The following is a 19,421-nucleotide window of genomic DNA, read 5'->3' as shown; positions in this document are numbered from 1 at the left end:
TTCTGAGCTCTTGGTTTTGAAGTTTCAAACATTGTGACGTGTTTAAAATATACGGTGCACATGTCGATGTGTTCCACTTTGTTTTCTGTTTTTGACTATAACACACAATTCTGATGTAAGAAGAGATATTTAAAAAATGCAAACAAAACACTTGTGTGTGTCAGCGTGTAGGTCATATGTGTATACCTTTGAATCTAAATAATTAGAACACTTGATCAAAAAGTTATGAACTTTTTAGATTAAAATTGTACACCCGTGGAAAGGGCACTTTTCTAATTACTTACAGCAGATTAATTATTCTAAGTGTGTTATTTTTCTCAATGCGTGTGAAATGTATCCTCTTTAATTGATGTATTAAGGTCAGCTGATTTGAATAATTGAATGCCCCTTTTGAAGGCTAAACCAGGGTGTGGTAGCACACAGATACCCCTCTTAAAATGAGAGCATACATGCTGTACTTTAATTCTGTCGTGACACTTTGGAATATGTTTCCTAACTCATTTGTTTTGGTTTTTAATAAATATGGGATGAATGTTTTAAATGCTCTTAATAATTTAAGCATTTTCCAGTTGCTCTTGGCCTTTTTTTTGATAGCATTTAGTTGTTAGTCTCCTTTTTTCTCCAAGACATTCAAGTAGAGTGTCAGTGGAAGTAGTTGCATCTATACCAATGTTTTCTTCATAAAATTGCAAACCTTTTGTCTTGTGAAATAGTGAATCACTTTAAATTTCTTTCACAGAGCACACAGAGTTGTTTTGAACCATGAAGCGCAGTAAGCACCGTGGACACAAGGAGGACAGAAACGGAGGTATCAGTAGCTAAGATGGATGACAGAAGATTAGGTCAATTAAGGAAGGAAATCCTGGCTGATATTACAAACTCTTGTTGGCTCACGGCCCCTTTCAGCCCACTTCAGCCCACTACAGAACATTTTGTCAAACCAAAGTACCAAAGATTTTCTCTACATTTATTCTTATCCTGAAAAATACAAATGCAGCAGTTACTTGACTTTCCATATTTGGATCTTATTGTTGACCTGTAAATGGCACAGTAGCTTTTGGGGCCTTTATTAACCAATCCTTCTGTAGATTAAATGCATTCATCATTACTGGACACAAGTATTACACCTTCTTTCTGCTTTTAAATTTCATGTATGGCCATTTTCACTTGTCATACCTTGTCACTGACTTTAATAAAATAATCCCAGAATAAAATACACAATAACACACAATGTTTGAGCAGGACGTTCCATGGTGCGAGAATGTACTAAGCAATCTTTGTCATCATTTTAAAGTACTTTGATTTTAGTACAAGTTGGCCTTATTGTGTGTCTTTTCATATGAACTCCAGATGAGCCAGCTATTCTGGAGACGGAGAACCTGGATCGTCAGGGCATGTTCATGGGAGGAGGCCCAGATCCCGACACCATTTCGCTGGCCTCAGTCACAGCCGTCACCACCAATGTATCAAATAAGAGGCAAGCGTGGTTCTGTTGTGCATATGGCTGCCTTTTAAACACTTATATTACTATTGTTATGGATCGGTCTAAAGATTTTCACTCATGTCTGAAACCTCATTGTCTTATAGATCAAAGCCAGACATAAAGATGGAGCCCAGTTCTGGAAGACCAATCGATTACCAAGTAAGAGAAATCTTACCCATCATTTTATTGGCCCCGTGATGAATTACTGACCAGTCATTGTAGAATGTATATATGTTATTGTACTTGCACAGGCATGGTTAATCTTAATTTTTAGTCTGACACTATTGGTACATAATCAGTCAGTGACTGTCAATTACTTGATCATTTAATTTCAGGTCAGTGTGACAGTGATTGAAGCCAGGCAGCTGGTGGGACTGAACATGGATCCAATGGTCTGTGTGGAGATTGGAGAAGATAAAAAGTACACCTCAATGAAGGAATCCACCAACTGCCCATACTACAATGAAGTGAGTCAATATATTGTGTCTATATTTATTTCTGTTTGGGCAAACAGCTTACTGTAAATCTAAATACAGGATTGATGCTAACAACATCCTCAATAACTCTTTTCTCTGTCCAGTATTTTGTGTTCGACTTCCACGTCCCTCCAGATGTTATGTTCGACAAAATCCTGAAGTTGTCTGTAAGTTGTGTGACATAAAACTGATTCTTATAATTTCTTGTTTGCTAGAGGACAAGTGTTTTTAATGTTGAAATGTTTATTTCTCTGAACCAACCTTCAGGTAATTCACTCCAAAAATCTTCTGCGTAGTGGAACACTGGTTGGAACTTTTAAACTGGATGTTGGCACTATCTACTTCCAGCCTGGTAAAGAATAAATGAAAATCAGCTTTGTTGTTATGAATTCATGATACAGATATTTCAATTAATTTGTCTTCTCTTTTGTTTTGCAGAACATCAGTTTTACCACAAGTGGGCTTTGTTGTCTGACCCTGATGACATCTCAGCGGGTTGTAAAGGCTACGTCAAGTGTGATATTGCAGTTGTGGCCAAAGGAGACACTATAAAGACTCCACACAAGGCCAATGAATCAGATGAAGATGACATAGAGGGGTAACAACAGTTTTACTGAGCATGATTCTTTAGTCTTCTAAAAATACAAATTCTCAAGAAGGACTCTGGGTAGAATTTAACATACAGGAACATTTGTGTTGTTATGGAGATTAATTTATTAACATGACATTTGCACCGTTAATGACTGCTTTATCAATTAAAATTGTGATTTAAACATTTAAACCGAATGCAGAAAATCATCCATTTCTGTTTCAGCAATCTCTTATTGCCAGAGGGGGTGCCTGCAGAGCGGCAGTGGGCTCGTTATTACCTGAAGATCTACAGAGCCGAGGGTCTCCCCAGAATGAACACCAGCATCATGGCCAACGTCAAAAAGGCCTTCATAGGAGAAAATAAGGACCTGGTTGATCCTTATGTTCAAGTACAGTTTGCTGGGCAGAAGGTAAGTAATAGTGCGGATCCCAAACATTCATTGCCCTCTGTTTTTCATCTCAGCCAGGTCAAAATATGAATTCCTGAGTGGATTCAAATATTCATATGATTGTAATGTGTGATTACAGGGGAAAACATCTATTCAAAAGAGCTGCTATGAGCCTATCTGGAACGAGCAAATTGTTTTCACTGAGATGTTTCCACCACTGTGCAAGCGCATGAAGATCCAGATCCGTGACTCGGATAAAGTGAATGATGTTGCTATAGGAACTCACTTCCTGGACCTGCGGAAGATTTCCAATGATGGGGACAAAGGTGATGTATGATTTGCTCTTTTAAACATTTTTCCCCTAAAAGTTCCCCTTCCTGAATTTCTGAAACATTGTTTTGACCTGTACAGATGCTAGTGAGGGTGCCTTTAACAATACAAGGAGCTTCCTCCAGGTTAATTGCTATCTTTATCTGCAGAAGATTTGTGCAAACTCTATTTATTCTTTATCTCTCAGGCTTCCTTCCCACGCTGGGACCTGCCTGGGTTAACATGTACGGCTCCACTCGAACCTACACCCTGATGGACGAGTACCAGGAGTTAAATGAAGGGCTCGGAGAGGGAGTGTCCTTCAGGGCTCGTCTGCTCATCAGCCTGGGCGTGGAGATCCTGGACCCCTCCTCGCCTGACATTACCAGCTCCACAGAGGTGCAGTTGGAGGGAGTACCCAACATCTCAGAGGTGGGTTTCCTGCTTGGATGGGCAGCCATGCAGAGGAAGCTAATTGTTGCTCCTGCTGACAGGTCATTGTGCTGCGGTTATTGTGAATTATTAATTATCTTTATTTAGCCCACCTGGTGCATTATTAACATGCTGTTTGCATGAATGGGGCTTCTTTTTGTTGGTGGACAATGTAAGTCACACAGGGAATTCAATTGAGCACAGAGGGACTTTAACCCCAAGTCCTCAGGGATTCAATTCTCACTGTCCCACAGCTTGTATTACAGGGTTGTCAGGACCACTACGTTACTTTATACGTCATCAAAGTGCAAGATCTGTCAAAATGTGGTGATTTCAAATGTCTTGTTTAGTTTCTGACTTTTATTTAATTGGTAAAAAGTGAAGAAAGTGAGACAGTGTTTAGCCACATTCAGATACTCATACTTGTTTGTCTATTTCACAGACCGCTACCGGGAAGGTTGAGGAATTTTTCCTCTTTGGGTCTTTCCTCGAGGCCACAATGATTGACAGAAAGATTGGTGATAAGCCCATCAACTTTGAGGTCACCATAGGTATTTGCCATTACTTACTCATTGTCTGTTTTTCATAATGTCTTTCACTGTCACTTTCACTTGAATCTTTTGACTCATTTTTAGTGTCATTTTTTAGCAGAATTTAGTGAGAAAAATGCAAATTCTTTGTAAAACAAATCCTAGTGCTAAACTGGCATTATGTAAGAGAAGTCCCAACATGTGAAAGTTGCATAAGACAGTTTCAGAAAATACCATAAGTTAGTAACATTATAGTGTTATTGCTGTAGTTAATATGAAAGCAAGCAGTTTTGGAGACCAAGCTCATCATCATGAGCTGAAAGTACAGCACATTTAAGGGTATGCCTAGTAACATAGTTGCTGTGTGCCAGGTTACTATGGAAACGAGATTGATGGGGTTGCCAAGCCAAAAACGAAGGGGAAGAAGGGGGGAGGAGACGGTGACGAACAGGAAACTGAACTGATCCAGAACTCCAGTGACGAGGAGATGGATGATGACGGGGACCTGACTTCAGTGGCGACTACTCCTCCCATGAAACCCGTCATCACTGACCGGTCAGAGCCAAGATATCGTTATCACAGAGTGACAAATAACAACTACTGTAGCTGAGAGAGAGATTCATGAACATACAACCTACTAAAAAAGACAAACTGATGCCTGAGCTGTCTTTTTTCATTGCCTTTTGAAATGTAAACCAATTAGAGTCTCTTCACTTTGTTAGATGCATTTTTGTAGGTTCAATGCACCTCAATCAACATCAGTTTAACCAGCCAGGTGATTTCTTCTTTTCCATTCTGATGAAATGTATTCCTTATTTGTATCCTCAGAAACTACTTCCACCTGCCGTATTTTGAGAGGAAGCCGTGTATCTACATCAAGAGTTGGTGGCAGGACCAGAGAAGGAGGCTGTACAATGCCAACATTGTAGACAACATTGCAGATAAACTGGCAAGTCATGCACAATGAGCATAGTATTAAAGACGTTAGTACGTAGTATTTGTCCATTGGCAGTTGAATACTGTTTTGTGAGTGAGCCAAAACATCTTCAATTGCTACTACAGGAAGATGGACTGAATGATGTGCAAGAGATCATCAAGACAGAGAAGGCCTATCCTGAGCGCAGACTGAGAGGCGTCCTTGAGGAACTCAGCCAGGGCTGCAGGTCTGTAGTCACAAACTTAGACTACACATTGTAAAAACTTGCTGTTTTGAACGTTAAGTCTAATGAATTAAAGTAGACTTTGACACTGACTGAGCTCCGCTTCTTTCAGTCAGTTTCTTTCGCTGGCAAACAAGGACCAGAACCAGTCTGGCAGAACCAAACTTGACAGGGAGAGACTGAAGCTGTGCTTGACAGAAGTGGTATGTCAGCTACTTTTTTTCCTTTGATTGTTAATATTTGTACTATCTTGCTAAAAGCTGGGCCTTTTCTGGGTTTAGGAGAACATCGGTCAGCAAGCTAAAGCCATGAGGTCCCAGGTGAAGAAAAGCACCGTAAGAGATAAAATCAAGCTGGCTCAGAACTTCCTCACAAAGCTGCGCTTCCTGGCTGATGAAGTAAGATCTGCAACTTTATGTCTACCATTTACAAATGCTTTTTGGTCATTTCATGTTTAATGTGAGCATTCTTTCTTACTGCAGCCTCAACACAGCGTTCCTGATGTTTTCATATGGATGATAGGTAATGGGAAGCGCATTGCTTATGCACGTGTTCCTTCCAAAGACATCCTTTATTCCAGTATAGAGGAGGAGACAGGAAAGGACTGTGGCAAAGTCAAGACCATCTTTCTGAGGGTGAGTTAACACTAAATACAGTAAGATAATCAATCTAATCTGCTATGTGTTTTGAATCAAATCAAATTCCCTTTCATTTGCTGTAACCATGCTGTTTGCCATGATTAAAGAAATTCGTTTTTTTTATTCCTCATATACTAAAGATCCCTGGCAAGAAAGGTTTTGGGCCTGCTGGCTGGACAGTCCAGTCTAAGATAGAGATTTATCTGTGGCTGGGTCTGAATAAACAACGCAAAGACTACCTGAGTGGCCTGCCCAATGGATTTGAGGAAAATAAGTTGTCCAGAGGACCCGGTCTGCCGTGCTCACCTCCCATCAGCCTCACCTACATGAGTAAGACCATCAACCAATTCAATATTTCTTCTATGTTACCTTTACACACAGTCTGAAATAAAGGCTTTCCTAATAAAATGATATCTGACACTATTTTACAATATTGTAAGTATGTTACGTTATTAATTGACAATGATGATATTTTCAGTACCTTATCCGCCATGTTTTATATAATGCATGGTACACAAGTGTAATTGGACTTATTGACTCATTTATGAGCGTCTTTATCTGTCCACAGTGAAACAGATCTTCCAGCTGAGGGTCCACATGTACCAAGCTCGCAGCCTGTTTGCTGCTGATAGCACAGGTCTGTCTGATCCCTTTGCAAGAGTCTTCTTCTCAACACAAAGCCAGGTCACTGAGGTGAGTGCACTCAAAAGGCTTTTTATGAAGTCAGCCATCAGGCAAAGATATATATTAATTGTGTTTTCTTTCCAGGTGCTGGCAGAGACTCTGTGCCCGACTTGGGACCAGCTGCTGGTCTTTGAGAATGTGGAGTTGTTTGGAGAGGCCTGCGAACTGAGAGACGACCCTCCTATTATTGTGATTGAAATCTATGATCAAGACACAGTGGTAAGGGTTGTTTTGAAATAGAGACGCCTCTCTGTTTCCATTTGTATTAATGTGAGCAAACAGTCTGCCTTCACACGGCTTGAATTTCCAGATAGCAATCCTGCATCCTTATCATCCTAATAATTTAAGAGTCTGCCTGTCTTTCACTTGAAATCTAAGACTAAGCATGTCACTCAATGAGTCTAAAACTAGTGTGTGATATGCTCTCGATAATGTGTTTTACTATTACTTTTTATATGTTGTATAAGTTTTTGGGATGTACCACTTTAGTTTATGTCAATAGAAACCTGATATAAATTATATTTGAAAGAATGCTTTTGCTGACTGACAATTCTATATTTGCTCCTGGCTTTAACACCATTGTTTGGGATGACCCGTTGGATAAGTAGAGTGTGGATTCTGATGTCTTGATATACTGTAGAAGCACTGTAATGTGTGCAGAGTAAACTGTATTGAAAGGCATGCAAGAGGAATAAGATATGTCCATAAGGATAGAGGACCCCTCCTTGATCAACTTATTCCTGTTGCATTCCTTCAAGTGTAATTTTGTGCTTTTTGTATGTGGTTAGCAGAGAATTTGGACTCTTCATAACCACTAACTGCAAGAGAGAGTTAATATTATATTTTTTGAAACATTAAGTAATGATTTTAATGATCTTTTGACTTAAATACATATGTCTGTTTTGCAGTTCACTGGTTATTTTAGATATGTTGCATTTCTTTATTTTTTCTTTTGGGCTCTTTTATCTTTAATCCTTTTTTATGTAATCTGCCCAGAAACATGCGCATCTCAAGCCATGTTTCTCCCTGTTGATAGGACAAATCAAATAATTAATACTGACACCATAAGGAACCTTGGTTAATTACTTGATGGATTGGATATGGTAGGCTAAAAAGACCATTCTTTCAAATATTCAAAAAATAATTCATGTGTTATGGAGTGGATATTTAAGGTTTACCACTATGCTTCCAGGGTAAAGCTGACTTCATGGGCAGAACATTTGCCAAGCCTGTGGTCAAGATGGCGGACGAGCACTATGGTCCCCCACGCTTCCCTCCCCAGCTGGAGTACTATCAGATCTACCGTGGGAACTGCACCGCTGGAGAAATGCTGGCAGCCTTTGAACTGCTGCAGGTTTGTCTGCCGGACACAGACACCATGTAGTTGTGAGAGCACTGTTTACAAGACTCAAGTTGTCGGATCATAGGATCATTGAATAAAATGATTTCTAATGCTTTCTTGTGTCGTCTGTTAGATTGGACCCAATGGGAAAGCTGACCTGCCACCCATAGACGGTCCCACAGATATGGACCGCGGCCCAATCCTGCCTGTACCACTGGGGATCAGACCAGTGCTCAGCAAGTACAGGATCGAGGTGAAGACTTTGTTTTAGCTTTAACTTGAGCAGTATGATTTATTTATTAACAGCAACATATATTTGAGTAAGAAAAGGGGTGTTAAACAACAACAAAATCACTGAACCTCTCCATCCCTCAGGTTTTGTTCTGGGGCTTGAGGGACTTGAAGAGGGTGAATCTGGCCCAGGTGGATAGGCCTCGTGTGGACATTGAATGTGCCGGAAAGGGAGTACAGTCTGCCCTCATCCCCAACTACAAGAAAAACCCCAACTTCAGCACCCTTGTCAAGTGGTTTGAAGTGGTATTTTATCATTGAAATCATTCCATTTATATTGGCTTTTTTTTAAATCACATTTAATTAAACTAAAGTCATATTTACATTCCACATTAGAAAAGAGGCATTGAGTATATTCTCACCTCGTCAATTATTCTCGTCAGTCAAACTAATTCTGGATTTTGTGTGTCAGGATTTGCCTGAGAATGAGTTGCTTCACCCGCCGCTAAACATCCGAGTGGTGGACTGCAGGGCTTTTGGCCGCTACACTCTGGTTGGCTCCAACGCTGTCACCACCCTGCGGAAGTTCATCTACAGGGCAACAGACAAGCAGGCCAATAACTGGTCCACTACAGGTACAAACTAAAACCTGGAGTCACATTACACTGTAGTGCATTTTCTTTACATTACTGTTACTTAGGAACAACATAATCACAGTAATCTAGATTGAAAAGATGACGGTGTATGATTATATAGATAAACACATTCATATTATTCGCTTTTGTTTCAGAGGAAATTATTGTTGTCAACATGGAACCTGAGCCTGGTTTTAAGAAGATGGACACTGTGGTCAAACTTGACTCTGTAAGTTTAATTTTGTTTAATTTTATGCAACCTTTATTCAAAGAAATAGACCCAGTTTGAATAGCAATTATAAAACAGACAGAAGAGCTTTGCACACAAGTAGGCTAACAAATACAGAGTAAACAACAATGTAATGTTCATGAAAACTGTTTTCTAATTGTACAGCAAAATATTGTCACATTATTTGACATTATGCAATCTGGTTTTCTACCTAGTGCTCTGATGCTGTGGTCAAAGTTGAGGTAAGCAAAGTGTTTGAAATTGAAAGATTTTCTGTTTTTGTGAGACACCTTAAAGCTTTACTGTTGTTGTTTGATGCATCTCTCTTATAAAAAGGATGATGATAAGGATGGAAAGGGGAAAAAGAGGAAGAGGAAGAAGGGTGATGAGATTGAAGAGGAGGAACTTGATGAGAGCATGTTGGACTGGTGGTCCAAATATTTTGCCTCCATTGAAACATTGACAGAGGTGAGTAACAGCACAGCCACTGACTGTGAAAGTTGAGCTACGTACTTAAAGAAATGTCAGCTTCTGTTACAAAGTGTGATGGCAGCTAGGATGAAATGCTCTTACATTTGTTTAAAAAACTTTAATTGTTAATTAACTCAGATCTTAACCATAGTATCTTGGGAAAACAGGATCTTGTTTTGGTCTTGATGAATCCAGTTGAGACGTGACCTTCTGCTCCTACAGGCTCTTAAGGCTCAAGAAGCTGCTCTGTCAGATTCAGAGGACAAAGATGACGTGGACATTGCAGATGGTGGAGGTAAAACCAGATAAAACGGCAAACAAGACCAGTGTTTTGTTTTGTTTATGTCATCAATTTCAAAGTTCAAATTATCCAGCGTGCTTTCGTGTACCTCTGTGACCCTAAACCAAGTAGTAGCTTCAAGTACTCTTTGTCGTAATGTGGTGGAGTAGCAAATCTGTGATGAGAGGAAAACTATAAATATATAAAATATGAAATATACAAAATACTATAAAATACACTTGGATACGTACTTTGTTGTTCATGCATGTTCATCTCTTATAAGCTCACTAACTCTGATTGTTGTTTTTCTTCTACAGTGCAGTAGTGAACCTCTTAGCCCTCATAGCCCAAGAATGCCTCCATGTAGATGCTGACATGAATCCAAATATTCATACGTGGGACAATCGCCTTTTCTCTCCCATAAATGCATATTAACTATATGCTTGCCATGAAAGTTGTCAATGAAAAATGACTGTGAATCAAAAAACAAAGACAATGCAATTTGATGGCATTATGTAAAAATCAATTTGAAACATGTTTGATTCTGTGTTGTACCAACCAGGCTGCACAGAATAAACTATTTAAAATATGACAAAATATATTAAGCTTGCAAATGGTGCATATTACTGTACATGTACTTTGACATGACTTGACTGTGGATGATAATGACAAGAACCAGTCAAGTTGTGAGCTTGTCTTTAAGGAGCTTTACAGAGACTGCACAGCTGCCTGCCTGGAGGATCCTACCACACCACCAAGTATCCCCACTGAACTGTATACTTCAGTAGTATACAATTCAGTGGTATGCTTGTTGTATTCAGTAACAGCTGGTTTTGGCAACTTTCATGTGGAATTCATGTCTCGAGTGCTCTGCTCCTTCCAACCCCCACCCCGCTCCCCCTCTTCACTCCGTCCTCGCCGCTAACCTTTACTCAGATATCAAACCCGATGACTCTCCTGTGAAAGGCACCAAGAGAGGAAAAGGAAAGAAGAAGAAGCTGGCAGTCGATCCGTTCGAGAAGAGAAAGCCAAAGCTGGATGAGCTGAAGGTACTGGACTCAGCAGCTTCACTACAGCTGAAAGCAATTTTATATACTTGTTGGTTGTACAGGTTAAAGTGTGACATGGAAAAAGTACCACATTCTTAGAAAAAGAGATCATTCAAAACCGAATTTATGTTTTGATCATTTCTGTGTTCTCAAACAAGGTGTACCCTAAGGAGCTGGAGGGTGAATTTGACAGCTTTGAGGACTGGCTCCACAGTTTTAACCTGTTCAGGGGGAAAGGTGGCGATGATGACGACCAAAACGTGACGGATGAGGACAGAATTGTTGGAAAATTCAAAGTAAGAACAGAATGTTTGAGTTATTCTTTCAGGCTTCAGTTACATCGTCTGTATAAACAGCTGCAGACAGTACAGAATGCTTTACGTGTCAAATGTTTTTCCCAGTACTTTTTGCAATGTAACTATTCGTTTGTTTAACTCTGTCCCTTCAGGGCTCACTGTGCATGTACAAAGTGTCGGATGACATGTCCAGAGACATGAACTTCGACTCCAACATGGGAATGTTTCAGAACATTCCTCACAACGATCCCATTAATGTCCTCGTCCGCATCTATGTTATCAGGGTAGGCCATGTGTTCTGCGCTTTACTGCATTTTAATGAGAACATTGTTGAAGATATCTCAGGAGATGCTCAGATTATCCATTTCATTCTTACCTATTCTTTTGGTAGGCAACTGATCTACATCCAGCTGACATTAATGGGAAAGCTGATCCATATATTGCAATCAAACTGGGAAAGACCGAGATTAAAGACAAAGAGAACTACATCTCAAAACAGCTGAACCCTTTGTTTGGCAAGTAAGTAGAAATGCTTTATTTCTTATAAAAGTATCACTTTATTATGCCTGTTTTAAATATGCATGAAAACCTGACAAATGCTTCGTTTCTCATCTTATCAGATCTTTTGATGTGGAGGCCACATTCCCAATGGACTCCACACTCACCGTGTCAATTTATGACTGGGACCTGGTGGGAACCGATGATCTGATTGGAGAAACCAAACTGGACCTTGAGAACCGTTTCTACAGCAAACACAGAGCCACGTGTGGTATTACATGTAACTACGCCATGTAAGTACCAAACACAGACCTCCCTGCAGCAGTGTGTGGTAGGAAAAAAAGTGGTAAATGATTTAATACAGGATAGGTGAATGATGACTCATTAGCAGTAGCATTAGTCAGTCACAGAATAGTGCATGAAATACTCATAGTTGTATGTGTTCTACATGGTAAACCACACATACATATTACTCGTGTTTTTTTACTTGAATGTAGCGTCCTAACCTGTTTTATGAACATGGTATGTTTCTCATTACTTATTGTAGGGGTTGTCATAGATTTATATAATGCGTTGTTTTTCATGTAACTGGAACTGCTTTTGCTCTTTTCTGTAGCCATGGTTACAATGTGTGGCGGGACCCAATGAAACCCACACAAATCCTGGCTAAGCTGTGTAAGGATGGCAAACTGGATGGGCCTCACTACGGCCCTGGGGGAAGAGTGAAGGTGGAGAACCGCGTCTTCATGGCACCAACTGAGATAGAGGATGAAAATGGTATATGTTCATTTCACTCATACCCTTTTTGTTTCTCCCACTGAATTAAACTAATCACCTACCATGAAACAAATAACATTCTTGCATGATTCTACATCTGTACTTGCTCTGGAGCAGCAGCTGAATGCCTAAATGTAAAAAAAAGATACAGATGTGTGATTTCAAATTAGTATCAAACCTCATGGATTATTTGACGATGATTGTCAGGTTTGAAGAAGCAGACAGATGAACATCTGGCTCTGACCGTGTTGAAGCACTGGGAGGAAATCCCACGGGTCGGCTGCAAACTTGTCCCAGAACATGTGGAAACCAGACCACTGCTCCACCCTGATAAACCAGGAATTGAACAAGTATGCCAACTACACCTTTTAATCAAACCTCTGTATACTATAAGGTTTTGTATGCACACTTTAAGACCATATTTCCTTGTGTTTAATTGCTTTCAGGGGAGAATTGAGATGTGGGTGGATATGTTCCCTAAGGATATGACTGCACCTGGCCCTGCCCTTGACATTTCACCAAGGAAACCAAAGAAGTATGTTCTCTAGTCAAACCTGTCAGTTTACAGCTTTTATATACACCTTAGCCAAACGGTGCTGATAAAATCCAACCGCCAGAGGAGCGCTCCTTGAGCTTTTATCTAAATAAATGTGTTATCATTATTGATTATTGATTGATGTTTCATCATCTTGTCATTTTTCCTTTTGCCAGATTTGAACTGAGGGTGATCGTCTGGAACACAGATGAGGTCGTTCTGGAGGATGATGACATCTTCACTGGCGAGAAATCGAGTGACATATTTGTGAGAGGGTAATTATAAGCTCTATGTTTTTTGTTTTTTTTTATGTTGATTAGTCTAGTTGTGCCCAAAAATGTAAAGACCAAGACAAATTCATAATACATGGAAATGTAAAATGATTTTATTCTGATTTAGAGTGAGATGAAAACAAAAAAACTAAACTTGCTTTGTTCAAGATTGTGAATCTATCCTACACCTTTTCCTGTAACAGCTGGTTGAAAGGGCAGCAGGAGGACAAGCAGGACACAGATGTCCACTACCACTCCATCACTGGGGAGGGCAACTTCAACTGGCGCTTCGTCTACCCCTTCGACTACCTCATGGCTGAAGAGAAGATCGTCATCTCAAAAAAAGAGTCCATGTTTGCGTGGGATGAGACTGAATACAAAATCCCAGCTCGTCTTAACCTGCAAGTGTGGGACGCTGACCATTTCTCCGCAGATGACTTCTTAGGTGCAGTGGACAATCATATAATAAGCTTTGTCTTCATGAATCACTGTTAATGTCATATAACAGATGTTGCTTATAGGGTAACGTGAGAGCTTTGTTGACCAAATACAAATAGTAAATAATATCTCTTCATAGGTGCAATTGAGCTGGACCTGAACCGTTTTCCACGTGGCGCGAAGACTGCCAAGCAGTGCACCATTGAGATGGTGACAAATGAAACAGAGATGCCCATGGTCTCCATCTTCAAACAGAAGAGGATCAAAGGCTGGTGGCCATTTGTGGCCAGAAATGAAGAAGACGAGTTTGAACTGACGGTAGGTCAAAGTCAAAAGTAACACGAATCCGTTGGCTGAATGTGTCAGAGTTGGGCAGTAGCTTAAAACCTCCACATGACTGTGAGTGTTTTTGTTGTTCTTTTAGGGAAAAGTGGAAGCAGAGCTGCACCTCCTGACAGGAGAAGAAGCAGAGAGAAGCCCAGCTGGTGAAGGACGCAACGAACCAGAGCCACTGGAGAAACCCAAGTATGAAGGATGCTCTGTCATCACCCCACTGTCCACATTTTTATTAGTGACCACTCTTATGATCTATTTTTCTCAATTACATTGTTCAGTTTACTCTATGGCTTGGCCACCTTTCTCCCTCGCCATCAGCACACAGACACACAAACGTAAGCGCACATATTGTCTAGCAAAGTGGTCTAATGCGAAGCAGGCCAGAAATAACTAAATAAAAACTGTGATAAATAAAAGTGTAATAAATACATGAATAAACAAAAAGATAAATCATTCATAAACAAAAAACGCGGATTCTTAAACCAACATAAAACAAGCATAAACAAAAATTATAAAATAACATAATAAAATAATAACCAAAATCAGCAATCTCCGGAAATGGGGAAGGACATTTGTTCGTATTTACTTCAACCAAGTTCTGGACTTATACCTAGGATCTTCTTTCCTTACATGGTAAGTTGCTGTTTCTTCATATCTTTTGTGCATTCCTACCTAGAATCATCGTAAGACTGTAAATTGTTTCTCTGTTTTGCCTTTTGCTTTGTCCTTGTTCCAGTAATATCAGCTATATTTACATATAAATTTAGCTTAGAAAGAGAGCAACATTAGAATAGTCCACAGTGCTTAAAGTCTGTATTACTTAACATTTGTGTTTTTGTCCTTCCAGCCGCCCAGACACCAGCCTCCTGTGGTTCCTCACTCCCTTCAAGGCCATAAAACACTTGGTCTGCACCCAGTACAAGTGGCTGGCCATCAAGATTGTCACTGCTCTCCTGCTGCTGGCCATGCTGGCTCTTTTCCTCTACAGCATGCCTGGTTACATGGTCAAGAAAATACTGGGAGCTTGAGATGTTGCTCTGACACCTGTGCTGAAGGTTGCAGCTATTTTAGTAACCAGATGGCTTCTTATTCTCCCTCTTCCTACTTTCTATCTGCAGTTTCCTTTCAATCGTAGCATTTAAAGAATTTATAGCATTAAAAACTATTGAATAACTGAATCAATGATATAATTTAAGTAGACAACCATCATTTTATGAGCCAAGATAAAAATAACAGCATGCTTTGAGAATGCTTTCAGAAAAGCATATTTGAAATTAGTTTATTGAATTGGATAAATTTATGTATGTATTTAATAGCCCGAATTAAAAGAAATCTCTGTACATGCTTCTAAAAAGGATTTGTGAATTCCAAAGTCACAATATGCAGCGCTATGAAGACATAATGAACTGCTAGTGGAAGTAAGAACTTCATGCAAGATCAATCCTGGTTAATTCAGAGTGTCATTCACTTGATGATGATGGTAATAACATTACAAGCAACAACTGAAAGCAGCTGCAGCAGAAGCTTGGAACCAAATCTGCATGAAACCATCCGTGTAGTAACTCACTGGGTGCTCACTGTATATGAAATTAAATATAGTTTTGCCTTGTGGTTTTCTGGATTTTGTTATTTTGAGTGATATTCTGGTTAAGATGGCACTGACTTATTTTGGTTTACATGTTTGGTTCATTTGCATTTCTTGGCCAGCAGCATGCAAAATGTGACAGAATTTTGTGGATAGAGTTGCAAAAAAACCAAACATTTCTTTACCTTCAAGCTGTGTGTGGAAATGAGAATGATACATGTCTGTATGTACATTGAAAGAGTTATTGGTCGCTGTAATCGTTGCTCCTTTCCGTACTGTGGCTGTGAAATGATGCCTTCTTAATGAAAGAGATGTGGGACAAAATCAGTCCTCGGTCTGTGCAAAAATACTTCTCAAAGTTTAGCCGGAGTTAATATGAGGTTTCAGCAGTCTGAGTAGCCAAATGTGTCCTCCAAACTTTATTTTTAGTATGAAATTAACTCTTTGTGTTTGCCAAACAGTGTTTTGCGTGCATAGTAACACATCGAGGGAAATTTGTAACAAAAAGACTGGAATCTGGAAGATAGCCACAGCCTCGTATTAGCTTCAGCTGAACGTTAGAATGCTTTTTTGCAAAGGACTGGATTTTGTCCCTTGTTTCTTACAGCAGAGTCACACTTAAGTTATTACTGCAGCAAACACTTTATGACCAGTATGGACAAGAGGAATGATTAGCTACAGCGACCCATACCTTTCTCAACATACAAGCAGCCTTTTCAGTTTGGGCACCAACACAGTTGATACATATAGTCCGTAATAGTAAGGCTCAAACACATGCCTTAGTCTAGTCAACCAGCTTCCACACCAAAAGGAATATCATCCCTGGTGTGGAGGTGAGCAGGTCTTCCCTCTGGTTATGTCAGTGCTTTGTAAGAACCTCTTTCTGTGTACACTATTTTAAATGTTGACTCTCTTTGGCAATCAGTAATTCGGTTTATGTTTCTGTGCTCCTCCAGCCGTCCAGACATCGCCCTCCTCTGGTTCCTCATCCCTTTCAAAGCTGCGAAACACCTGATGTGCGACCAGTACAGGTGGCTGACCATCAAGATTGTCACTGCTCTCCTGCTGCTGGCCATCTTGGGTCTTTTCCTCTACAACATGCCCGGTTACATGGTGAAGAAAATGATGGGAGTCTGAGTTAAAACCAGCAGATGGTGACTTTTTCAAACAGTGTGCATTCAGTAATCATTTGAATTGTTTTGTGAACGTTTTTGCAACTGTTACAATAGCAGTACTAATGATAAATCTCTAGTGCATCCATCATTGGTTATTAATGTAGTCTAATGTGTATAAATCTCAACATGTTGCTACTGTTGATGTAATAACTTTACAGATTTTCTTGTTTCTTGAAATGTAGTTCTTCATTCCCATTAACTCAAGCAGGTCCATTACTCACCTATGAAAACAAATGACCATCAGTTGGAGACATTAAAAGTGTTATTGATTTGTAGCATAGTTGGCTTGTGTTGGAGTTCAGATTTTCTTGCTTGAACAATGTTTTGCCATGTTGTCCTGTTTATGTGTCTATGTATGATATTTCAAATTTGTGCATAAATTGACCTCTGAACAATCCCATTTTCTGGTAGTCCTGTCATCTGTATACACGTGTCCTTGCTTGAGTGTACGAGTACGTGTTAAGAAACTGACAGGACAGTGCGCGCCTTATAATTTTATCATCAGTAAGTGTAAGACTTAAACGCATGGCTCAGTCTAAAAACTACAAATTCACGAAAAACCACTCGACTGCAATAAGGAGAGTCCTTGAAATTAGTCATGCCTGGTTGAGAGGAAGTCATTATAACCTCAGGTTGTATCACTACTTTGTTAGAGCACTTATCATACATACATTGTATTTGGATTTTTGAATTTAGATTGTCAACTTTCTAACACACTGTCTCTGTGCTCCTCCAGCCGTCCAGACATCGCCCTCCTCTGGTTCCTCATCCCTTTCAAAGCTGCGAAACACCTGGTGTGCGACCAGTACAGGTGGCTGACCATCAAGATTGTCACTGCTCTCCTGCTGCTGGCCATCTTGGGTCTTTTCCTCTACAACATGCCCGGTTACATGGTGAAGAAAATGTTGGGGGCTTGAGATATCTGCTGGATTTTTGTCACACACAAAGAAATAATTTCACTTGTAAGTTTCTTGTGTTCTTGAAAGTTTTGAAAGTTTACAGTTTGCTACAGTATGCAATAAGGCAAGCTTATTCTCATATTGGCATGTAATCGCTAACATCCATTACTGCAATGTAGTGGTGCAAATTTGTTATTATTTCCTTATTACGGTTAGTTTTATTTTGCTCATTATTATTATTGTTTTTGTGGTTGTTGTGGTTGCTGCTTTTGCAAGGTAAGACTGTCACCTTTGAGCTGATTTATTGTGAACTATTGTGAAGTTTGTCAACAGTGTGCAGTATGTGTCGTGACTTTTGTGAATAAAGTGACAACTGCAAACGTTTCTAATCTTAACATCATCTGTCTGGTCATCTGTTCACACACATGGCTGTTACTGCACCAACAGTAAAGCTCTCCAGTGTCGCCCAATGCCTGCAGCTTTCATATCTTAGGGAAAGGGCCAGAAAGCCTTTGTAACACAAAGTTAACGTTGTGTCGCACTTTGGTTAGAAGTTGTACCTGGAGAAGGTGAGAATCGATCCTCATATCTCTAGCATTTTAGCAAGCTAACTGCATCAGCATTCACTGAGATTGGTTCATATCCATTTATATCTATTTTGCCTGATATGATTGGCTATCCACTGTGAAAATTAATGACGTGAAATCGAATACACCCAAATGATTCGTCATAATAAAATGGACGCGAACAGGATGTAGAGTTAGTAAGACAGGTTTACAATTTGGTGAAGTTTCTTGAATTGGAGACTTTTGACATGGTAGCATTTGAGCTTCTTACTGGTATCCTTCCACGGATGCTAAAGGTAGAATTGGAGGATGCGGGCATCGATCCCGCTACCTCTCGCATGCTAAGCGAGCGCTCTACCATTTGAGCTAATCCCCCTTCCTGAGCATTTTGCTGCCACCTACTGACGATTCTATGGTGATGACATTCAACTGGTTTAACGCTACCTTCGTTTACATTATACTGTACTGGGCTTTTTGTTACTGCCTAATAGTATTCGCATAAGTCTCTTGAGCTGTGTAAGTCACTGGCCCTCTCATAGCAGCTACCACATGTATATGATGCTGTGCTGCCATCTGCTGGCCCTCCATTGCACTGACATACTGCTGTTAATTCTCTCATGGTGGTATGACGTTCAACCGACTGAATTAATGCTCCCTTTGTATACATTTTGCACGCACCGGTCCGGTTGGACCAGTAACTGGCAGGTTGATCTTAAGGGTAAAAAGACTCGAGCTTTTGTCACGTAAATGATAGACCAGAACAATTTCCACATCACAACAAGACGTCAGAATACTGAATACGATTGATACGCCCGGCAACGTTTTTTATATTGAAGGTAATGGGTGTTTAAATAGTCGCTTGAGTCAAAAGTAAGTGCAGGTATTGCATTTGCAATAAGAGTATTGGAGGATGCGGGCATCGATCCCGCTACCTCTCGCATGCTAAGCGAGCGCTCTACCATTTGAGCTAATCCCCCGATACAATGAATGAGACTATATAGTATTTTGTCTCCGACACAACTTGACAAAATCTGTTCACTAATGTTTTCGAACGACATTTTATAACGTTAATTTAACCGTCTGCACACCACTTCACTTCACACGTGTGGCTTTCC

General features: G+C 40.0%; 1 protein-coding gene and 2 non-coding genes across 3 annotated transcripts; 1 reads left to right on the top strand and 2 right to left on the bottom strand.

Annotated features, from left to right (window-relative positions):
- Positions 1–762: 762 nt before the first annotated feature.
- Positions 763–17,758, top strand: LOC139298075 (otoferlin-like). Its single transcript, XM_070920911.1, has 41 exons — positions 763–808; positions 1,351–1,477; positions 1,588–1,642; positions 1,819–1,950; positions 2,064–2,126; positions 2,227–2,311; positions 2,398–2,557; positions 2,774–2,960; positions 3,079–3,265; positions 3,457–3,680; positions 4,123–4,231; positions 4,582–4,765; positions 5,039–5,159; positions 5,273–5,373; positions 5,483–5,573; positions 5,652–5,768; positions 5,853–6,005; positions 6,149–6,338; positions 6,577–6,701; positions 6,777–6,911; positions 7,885–8,046; positions 8,168–8,287; positions 8,410–8,571; positions 8,738–8,900; positions 9,056–9,129; positions 9,345–9,371; positions 9,466–9,597; positions 9,823–9,895; positions 10,817–10,929; positions 11,088–11,225; positions 11,378–11,509; positions 11,617–11,744; positions 11,846–12,016; positions 12,340–12,500; positions 12,708–12,850; positions 12,947–13,035; positions 13,212–13,310; positions 13,511–13,752; positions 13,885–14,063; positions 14,170–14,270; positions 17,578–17,758. The coding sequence occupies exons 1-41, from the start codon at positions 763–765 to the stop codon at positions 17,756–17,758; spliced, it is 5,382 nt and encodes a 1,793-aa protein (XP_070777012.1).
- Positions 17,759–18,609: 851 nt separating this feature from the next.
- Positions 18,610–18,682, bottom strand: trnaa-agc (transfer RNA alanine (anticodon AGC)). The gene has a single exon. It is a non-coding gene; the product is annotated as a tRNA-Ala (tRNA).
- Positions 18,683–19,210: 528 nt separating this feature from the next.
- Positions 19,211–19,283, bottom strand: trnaa-agc (transfer RNA alanine (anticodon AGC)). Its single transcript has one exon. It is a non-coding gene; the product is annotated as a tRNA-Ala (tRNA).
- Between the last annotated feature and the right edge of the window lie 138 nt (positions 19,284–19,421).

The sequence above is a fragment of the Enoplosus armatus genome, chromosome 15 (genome assembly GCF_043641665.1).
Source record: "Enoplosus armatus isolate fEnoArm2 chromosome 15, fEnoArm2.hap1, whole genome shotgun sequence".
Taxonomy (NCBI): Eukaryota; Metazoa; Chordata; class Actinopteri; order Centrarchiformes; family Enoplosidae; genus Enoplosus; species Enoplosus armatus.
Note: the sequence above shows the minus strand (reverse complement) of the source record. Positions and strands in the feature narration are given on the sequence as shown.